Genomic DNA, 9,859 nt, shown 5'->3' on the forward strand with positions numbered 1-9,859 from the left:
TTTGGGTGGGGCCTCTTTTTTTTTTTTTTTTTTTAATTTTTAATTTTTATTTCTGCTGCATGTTTCCCAAAGCTAAGAATTGAGTATTTCTCCCCAGCTATACTCTTTGGATTTCTGCCAACATCAGCTTTTATGTTCAGTGGGGAAAAAGTAAGCCTGGTAAGTATTGTATGAACTGCAGCTTTATTCTAAAGTACCTCTAGATGTCTAATCACTTTTAACCAACTTTTCCCTCCTCCACACCTTACCATGTTTCTGCATGTTTCCCAAAGCTAAGAATTGAGTATTTCTCCCCAGCTATACTCTTTGGATTTCTGCCAACATCAGCTTTTATGTTCAGTGGGGAAAAAGTAAGCCTGGTAAGTATTGTATGAACTGCAGCTTTATTCTAAAGTACCTCTAGATGTCTAATCACTTTTAACCAACTTTTCCCTCCTCCACACCTTACCATGTTTCCCCCCCAAGAAAAGCAAAAAATAAAAACAAAACAAAAAAACACCCCACCAACGTACAGGCTTTAACTCAGTGTTTTCTTAACATACAGTCTGCAGTGTTTTCACTTTGGCCACCGTTAAAGATGCAGGCATAGAGAAGGGAGTGTTGGACTAGCATGTATTAAAGAAAAAGGAACATTAACATTGCAGATCTCTCTCAGAAAGACTAAAACACTAACAAATACAAGTCGATGCACGTTTGCTTTAAACTAGTGTAATTCTTTTTCACATTGGATTAAACATTATTTTGTATACCAAACATTACAGTGCTGTTTATCTCCTCCAATCATGCAAAAAATAGTTAAAACGTGCCACTTCTGCCACAAATAGAATATGACCAATTCCCCTACATACCTTCCAAAATCAGGATTTGAAATGAGAAAAACACAAGTACTAAAATCCTCCTTCAAAAGCTTTATAAATATAGACACAAAGCTGCCAATTAATACCAAGACGGCACAAATTATAGATTTATACAGAAAGTTCACGTTAAGTCAACTGACACTTCTCTCAGCCTCATCATTTGAAAGGCCATATCCTGCAAGGTCAGAAAGTGATGACTTTAAAAGGATCCTGAACTTACAGCTCCCATCTACAAGAGCAGGAACAGTAGGTGTCCAGGAACTTTGAAATACCTGGTATTTAACACCTTCAACTCATGTTGAGAATTTCAGGCACTCGGCAATTTACAGGATCAAGCCTTACAGAGGTAGAAGAGACTTAACTGGTGCAGTAATTCACAGAAGTTTCTAGAGAGCTGCCAGACAGCCTTCTGAAAATCTTCAAGTGTGAATCATGCTTCAATGCTTGCCTGTGAACACACATGAATTGCAGTATGTCTGCAGACCAAAGCAGCATCCAAATAAAATTCCCACTTAGGTTGTGAACTGAGCATCTTCATTAGAAAACTGATGCTGAAGAATGAACACAATTTTATGTTCTGCAAAAAAGTAGGGGCAGCAATCACTGCACACGTGCCTTTTACTTTGCGCTCTTGATTGACACCCCCCCCCTTTCCTCATTCCTCTGAGCTTCTCCGATAAACAGCATTGCAAGTTGGTTTAAAAAAAAATTTACAAGAGAGAGTTCTGTTGGTCATCTATTTACATGTGGCATCACTCCACAAGAAGTTTGATCTCATTGGCTAATAGCTGGTTCATGTTGAATAGAGCCCCCGGGAGCTTGGTGAGCAACTCTCTCTCCGTGGTCTCAGGGTCGCTGTCGACAGAGCTGGAGCTAGCACTCATATTGTCGACAGCGGCACTAGCTGGAGGGCCCAGCTCTGGCTCGCTAGTCTCGCTTGCCGTGGACACCACAGAGAGCAAGGACATGCGCCGCGTCAAGCGACCGGGGGTAAGGAGAGAAGCGGCATAGTCCGCTATGATACCAGCTACATCTAGATTACAAGCCTTGTCAAAGGCAATGAAACCTACATTTGCATTGGCCTCGCAGACGTAGAATGAACCGTCGTCCTTCATCAGCAGGTCAATGCCGCACACGTCCATCCCCAGGATGTTTGACACTTGGACTGCCAACTGCTTGCCTTGTTCACTCAGTGAGCACATCATCCCTACACCACCTGGAAAAAGTGAAAAAAAACTTGCTGTCTGTAGTCTGGTCACAGGTGACTGACATCCTTCTCAACTGGTTGGTGCTTTTTGTTTGGGAAGCTCCAAAACGAGCCTGCAAGCATACTGCTGATGACTCAGAAAGCAACCTCCTTTCCACAGTGACTACTAATGAACTTGAAGCCACAGCAGGATTTCAAAAGATTCTAACCTGCCAAAGGCAGGTCAAGATTGTGACTTGTTTAAAAAACAGTTAAGTGCTGACTTTTTAGTCAAGAAAGATATCATACATTTTTATGATCCTGGGATATTAAAAAGATGACCTAACAAACCGTCCTTGTTCCTTCTAAGGTAGAGGCTTTCCATACATATTTGTAAGTTATTACAAGAAATCTTTCAGCAAAATTAAACCAAGTGTTCCTGATAGGACTACAGCTCTAACAGATATAATTGAGGGCGACAGGGGTTAAGACATTATCACCTGCTCATGTCCGCCTCAGCTTGCTATCGTAGATTACTGTCTCTAAAGCAAGAATTAGGGAACATTTGTGTCTGAGCCTCAGCTGGTCCAATTCACAGTCCATCATCTAACTATTAACTGCCTCAGACTTCATCTATCACAACACTTAAGTCTAAAAAAAAAAAACCCCACTACACCACACAAAACACCAAACCAAACGAACAATAACAAACCAAAAAACATTTGGCAGAAAAATCTTTCAGGCTATATTTCCTCAGCATCAAGTAGCAACTAAAACCTCACAGGCATTTTGACTAACCAAAACTGTACTACACATGAACAAGTTTTATCCCATCCCTGCTCAGGTTCAGAACAGTTTCAGCCAGGCAACCTCAATCCTCCTTCCTCCTTCTACCCTCAGAACCCCCCTGTCCTACACCCAAAGCTATGCAGAAACTCAGTTCGGAGTATACTACAATCAATGCAGCAACCTTCCTCTTCCTCCCAGACACGGCCTTCAGGGGAAAAGGTTGCAGGGAGGAGCCAGACAAACTTAAGGCAGCACAGCAGCTGCACAACGCAATCTGTTTACTGCCTTCAACAGTTTCCTCCCTTAACACTCTCTTCTACCCTCTTGCGAACTGGCTGTCTCCTCCACCTCCCTCAGTCTCATCTTCTGTCTTCCTTCTTTTTCTGTTTCTCTTAACAGGATGAAACAAACGATAACATGGCATTAGCATAACACTGCCACTACCACATCAGTTGCTCCATTTGTGTTCTTAGAACTTTCCCCTCCTTTTCATCCGTCCTATTCGTCTAATACTCTGGGCAGACATTGTCTCTCCTCCTGTGTTTGCTCAACACACATCTCACTTAATCTTCACTCTCGTTTTTCCTCTGTAAACCCCCAACAGTAAGCGCAATTAATACAAAGTAAAACCTGCAGCTTATTTCAGTTGGGTTTGTGATTTTTCAATTGGATTGAAAAATTCTGATCAAAACTATGAACAATGCTTTTCCTACCAAGTGAGCAGTTACTCTGCATCCTTCCATCTGTTGAGCAGCGGAGCATGGTGCCCACCACACGGCCTCCTACTACGATGACACGTACATCCTTGCCATGGGACTCTTTAACGTATTTTTGAAATAAGTAAGGGGCATCATGACGGATCAAATGGCTTAGGTCTGCCAAATGGTGCTTGTCTCGTGCCAGGAACACAGCTTTACCTGTATGAAGAAAAGAACATCAGAAGATTGGAAGAAGCTACTGATTTGAGCTGCGTCAATGATTCAGCGCATAAAAATAAAACCTCTGACCAGTATGCTGCCCATTCTTACAGGCCCCATCTGTAGCTTATACCCATTTACAAATTCTTCTGTGGACATCAGTGTTCCGCTGTTTCAGTGCTTCTAAGTGTTCAAGTACTGACTGAGAGAGTTGAGGAGCCATATGGGGGGGGGGGCAGGGGGAACAAATTCTTCTGTGGACATCAGTGTTCCGCTGTTTCAGTGCTTCTAAGTGTTCAAGTACTGACTGAGAGAGTTGAGGAGCCATATTGGGGGGGGGGCAGGGGGAGAAAGAAAAAGAAAACAGCTTTAGATAAAGGAGGTGGTCTTGTAATTTCAACTCCTTTTGGTACAAGTCCTTAATGAGAGAAAAAAGGAAGAAATGCTTAAAGAGCAGCAGACATTTAATTAATAACACAGTTTTGTTCATCCAAGAGGACTGGACCTGCAGCCTACAGCTTTGACACACAGGAACCAGTGACATGAAACTGTTAAACACCAGGCAGCTAAGAACTCTGAAGTCGCTAGTGTGCCACTGCAGAACCAACCACTTCCCCGTTGGGAAGTTGCTGAGAGCTGCTCTTCCCAATACTTACAAGAGCTCACAACTCCAGAATGAGGCTTTGCAGTGGAACAACTACATTCAGAGGAAAACACCAGACTCCACAGAGTATCCAAGATAATTTAGCAGAAGATTCCAGCAAGACATAAAATGAATGGAATGTACTACAATTTTGAAAAAAACTCTTTAGAAACCACTAGCTTTTCTCCCAAGCAAACATCTCAAGGACTTGGTTTTGTTTAACCTAAAACATGTCATTTCATTCCCCTTCATTTCTAGAGCACACCAAAGCCTTCTTTGTTCTTTTCCAATTTTACTAATACTGATCAAAGTCACTCCTGAATCAGACTCTACCACTTTCCATCTCATTTCTAGTCTCACAAGATGGCATCCCTTTCCATCTTTAGCTACATTTCCCAACTCCCTTTCCCCTTTCTTAAGGACTCTTTTATGTGTCATATTAGATTTACGTTTTGCAATAAGGCTGCACAATTTTTTTTGTGGCAGAATTGTCACTCAATTATGCTACAATGTTAACAGAGTACAAACATCAATTGATAAACTGCCTATCTTAACTAAGGGAACAGAAATGCAGCAGTAGCAGAACTAGGAGAAATAATGTGTGAAGAAGAATTCCACCAAGTGCTCCAAAGCCAAACTGGAGCAGCCTCTGCTTCATCAGGATTTAAGGTCTCCATAACACAGAACACAGCTTGAGGAACATGGAGTTTCTCATCACAGAGTATCAGAATGTAGGCTTAAAAATCATGACAAGAAAGCAAAAACCTCCATGTGCTTTCTCCCATTCCCAACTTTAGCTCTCCTACAGGCACTTAATAATCCTATTGTAATCCTAAAATGGGATAGGAAGAATGATGCCGTGGAGAGGAACTACTTAGTTCTTGGGAATTATGCAGCATCATAACATCTTGGCAAAAGTAAGATTGGCACATTTGCTGAAGCAGCAAACTACACAGAAAATGGGCCTAGAAGAGTATGACATTTATTCATCAGCCAGTACCTATCACCATGTTTGCCTGGGTTTTTTTAAATACAATTTGCAAATGGCTGCTCTTCAATTAGTTTGAAAAAGTTTCCCCAACTGTCTTAATGTGAAAGGATATGTACGATTCATAAATTTGCATTAAAATGCCTGGAATTTAAAGTGCTATAAAGCAAAACTTGTAAACAGAGATTTATATGAATTCTGGCTAAAAAGGGGAGAAGAAAGTCAATAGCTGCAAACTCTGTAATTATTTAGTAGATGTACAAGAGGCAGTGTCAAGACAAATCCACTGTGTCAGATACTCCACAGCTGTCAAATTCAGCTTGCTGCAAAGTCAAACTCCAACTTGGCTTCGTAGCTCCACAACCACTTTAAAACCCTATAAACAGATATTACTGCCAACACAAGCAGGTCTGATCTTCCTCTGCCCCAGTCTTTTGCTCTCACTCTTCCATTACATCAACACAAGCATTTGTGCGAGTAAATGATAATTCATGTAAGGAATTAATCCAAGTAAAAATAACCCATCTAGATTCATCCAACATCAGTTCCTGAATCCATTTACTACATGGCTACAGAAACACTCATGACAGCAGAACAGATGCACCAGAGCAGCACAGAGTGGGAACAAACTGATGGACAGTAAGAACGAAGAAGTCGTATATTTCTGTTATGCTTTTGTTTAAGGTAACTGCTGGTTTATGTGCTTAAACTTCGGTTTCAGTCTCTTTTTACTTCTAGTATTTATTAAATTGGTTTTAAAGTAAATTAAAAACAGTGCAACCTCCTCTGTAAATAACCTCTGAAATTGATTTTAAACCTGGTTTCCTTTAGTATATCACCATCTAACATTAAACAAAATTGCTGTATTGTTTCATATTCAACACTTAAAAGACTGGTAACAGAACAATTTAATCTGAACCTGCTGTATTATCACCAGCACTGTCAGAGATATTTTTCTGAAAAACAGAGATCCAGTTTGTCAAACAATACATGAGATTTTATTTAAGTCAGAATCCTAATTATAGACAAAGTCAAGTAGGAAAAGTCAAATTAAGACTGTGTGAACTAAGATTTCATTTCTTATGCCCATTTAGAAACATCCCTAAAATCCATGTAGGATTCCCTCTACCTCCCTAAAGCCAGACCTTCCATTATTCCAGTTCAAAGCTCTCCTCACAGAAGTCACCAATGCACTGTAATTTTGAACCCCTATCCCCCCTTCTATTGCAAGACTAGGTTCTACTAAAACTGCTTCCCAGCATTGCAGCCTACTCAACATTCAGAAGTCGAAGTGTGGTAGAATTCAGATGTACTGCAAGGAAGTCCAACACCTAATACAAGACCTTCTTAACTATCATCCCTTGACGAGACAAAATCTTAAGAGTGCTGCTCAGAATACTCCTTGCCCTCACCCCTGACCTCACACCCACCTCGGTGACCCCGCGTGTTCTTCACCACCATAGGGAACTCCAGCACTTCCGCCTCATCAATCATTTTGGCAAAATTCTCATGACCACCTGGCAAAAAGAAAACCAACAACATTATGTGCCACCAATCTGATGTGGCCAAATTGGGGATGTAATTGCCATACATTCCTCCCACCCTTACAGCTTAGATAATGCAGAAAAAACTATCAGTTAAGAGGAACTTGGTCATGGAGCATGATCAGACTTTCAAAGTGTTTGTAATCTGTGGGATACTAACTCCTACTTCTTTTGAAATGGAAGACACAAGTTGACAAAGGCCTCTTGATCGCAACCCCAAAAGGCTCAATCCAATCTTCCAAATCTGAATGCCCCAATTCTACCATCTTGTTCCATTTTATCCCTTTTACTTTTATTAACTCCCACCTTTTCAAATGTCTAGCAGGAAAATAACACAGACGTTACACCAGTAACAGTTCCATCCAAACCACTAACCAGGAAAGCAACATGGAATACAAAGACAAGGCATAATCCAGAGAGCAGCAACAACCCAAATCTTGTCACTCCACCTCCCCCCTTTCCAAGGCTTAAGTCTCCTGCATCTCATTGTCCCTATTTCCTGAAGTAGTACTTCAACCTTTTCATCTCATCGCATCTGTAAGGACCTTAGAGAGTAGCTTTTAATGACCATTCACATGATTATGGTTGATATTTCAAGGTTACTTGAGTTCATTTCAATTCACAGAAGGCTGACCACAGTACAAGAAATACGGAAGAGAAAGTCAGCAGACAAAGGGATGAGACTCCTCTAACAGCATGTGCAGTACATCGCAGAAGTCAAGCCAAGACACTGGTCACAAAGCCAGCAGCAGCCATCACTACCCTGCCATGGATTTTAATGCGTGTCATGGAATAACATGTCATTCAGCACATCCTGTTTTTCTTGGCAAAGCCAGCTCTCACTGATTACTTGATACTTGTGTTAAAAAAAAGAAAGAAAGAAAAGAGAAAAAAAAAAAGGTCATGCTTCTGTCAAATTCCAAAGGCAGGCATTAAAACAAGTGGCAGGGAGTTACGACCAGAGATGTTCTGCAATTACCCCATCATTCGTGGTCTCCCATTCCCCTCCAAAAAATTAAAAACTCATTCCTTTCTCAAAGAGCTAGAGCAACCACATCTATAAAGAAAGGGTATGTTTCTTCTCAAATGTGTTCTCACAGTAATTGATGGAAAAAATGGTAATTCATAGTAATTGGTGGAAACCCATGTTTTTGTGTTTGTCAAGTTTGTCTGTCTTTGACAAGTTCCCATTACAAAAGCCTATTGGTGCAACCACACAAAGGGGAGGAAAGCACTGGTATTTCCCAAGAAGGAAAGGAAGGCTGAGAGGTATCTCCAATTCTTTAATGTATTGTAATTAAAAGCAGAAATAGCATCAGGGTAGCTCAGACAAATGGTTCCTCTAATCTAGCACTCTGTCAGGAACCACGGACTCCAGAAGCAGGCACAAGAAACATTAATAATTAACTGTTCTGGTGGGAAACAAACGCCAAACAATTGTTAGAAGTTGAACACGAGGGCCTGTACTCTTTTTGTCCTTTCACAATAACTAATATATTTGCAGATATTTTTATTCATATAGAAGTTTCATCTACTTTCAGGTATTACCAAAGTCTAGATCTTTATAGTATCCTATGACATTTAGTTCCCCAAGTTCTTGTCTGTTGTTTCGGGCAACTGGAAAAGAGTTCGAAGTGTTTTAGTAGTAACAGCCAAAGTTAGTTGCTTGGGAGGCTGAGGTACTCTTCCCAAAGCATCACAGCTAATCAACAAAGCCAAAAACAGAATCTGAGTGTTGTGACTTTAATTTCCTTTTCTGGCTACTGAACGCTTATCTGTGGAACTAGCCTCATGCTACTTAATTCTCTGGATTTCCAAAACTTGACTCATATCTTTTGCACTGCAAAAGCATAAGTTATGGTAGGCAACTATGCTATCCTTTTGATCCAAAAGCCTTACCATATGAAAAAGTGTCTGGAAGAGGCACACCATGACCAGCAAGTTCTTGAAACGTCCAGAACTTGTTGACACAGTTGAGGATGGCTTGGGGACGATTCATCAATCGACAGCCCATCTTCTCTAGGTGGCGAAGGACTGTGATATCGCTGTCACTCTGGACCCAAGGTGTTGGTACACGCACAACCACCACTTGTGGGTAAGCAGTAATGAGCTCCCCATTCACCCGGAGACCTAAAGAAGGAAGAGAAAAACATCCCAATCAACTGCAAGGTCTTCAGGTGAAGGTAAACAGGCAAAGAAATACTGCACTATATGTGATCACAACAGAGATACCAGACTTCAACAGGGAGTGTTAAAACAGCGCAGCTCTCCCTAAAAAGTTATCTTGTCAGTTGTGCTGTTTCATACATGTCACTCTTAACCCACTTAAAGCTAGGATTAGGCAAAGAACAGACTGTATTAGGGCACACAATCTTGGGCTCCTTCCTAGGATGAAGGATTTCTTTTAATAGGTTGACACATCACCCTTTCTATGGGTGTTAGCTGCACACTACCTTCACAACAGCAGTATCAACAGGTCAGGAGGTTCCTGCCTCCTACTCCTGGTTCTTGTCTACATGATACAGTTCATACCTTTCCAAGTACCAGCTGTATTGATCCCCCTGTTTGTAGTATCACGTTACACAACATATCGCCGAAGTAACAGAGATTAGATATGACCCTTTAAAAAAAATATTTTTAACACAGGTGATTTCAATAATCTGATTTATACTAAGTAAGTACTCAGAAATAACTTTATCAACTAACAGGGCAGCACACCATGACATTAAGGCAGGAACTAGAAGGAAAGCCAAGCTTCGCCACCAAGACCAATGTATTACTCAATCATGACCTATAGTTTTACTGACTATGTCTCTGAAAAAGAAACACTGAAAGATAGGCTGCAGGAATGGGAATACGATAGGATTGAACGGGAAGGCATCAAGCTTGATGAAGACAGTCTGGCATCTGAGGATGGGAAAAGACAAATATGATT

The 9,859-nt window shown here is 40.9% G+C and overlaps 1 protein-coding gene across 1 annotated transcript; it reads right to left on the reverse strand.

Annotated features, from left to right (window-relative positions):
* Positions 1-1,609: 1,609 nt before the first annotated feature.
* RIMKLB (ribosomal modification protein rimK like family member B) lies at positions 1,610-9,055 on the reverse strand (the record flags this gene model as incomplete). Its single annotated transcript, XM_009280529.2, has 4 exons — positions 1,610-2,073; positions 3,546-3,749; positions 6,811-6,897; positions 8,824-9,055. Coding segments are annotated over 4 exons (987 nt in total), but the record flags the coding sequence as incomplete, so codon positions are not given.
* Between the last annotated feature and the right edge of the window lie 804 nt (positions 9,056-9,859).

This window comes from Aptenodytes forsteri, unplaced genomic scaffold (assembly GCF_000699145.1).
Source record: "Aptenodytes forsteri isolate BGI_AS27 unplaced genomic scaffold, ASM69914v1 Scaffold756, whole genome shotgun sequence".
NCBI classification, from domain to species: domain Eukaryota; kingdom Metazoa; phylum Chordata; class Aves; order Sphenisciformes; family Spheniscidae; genus Aptenodytes; species Aptenodytes forsteri.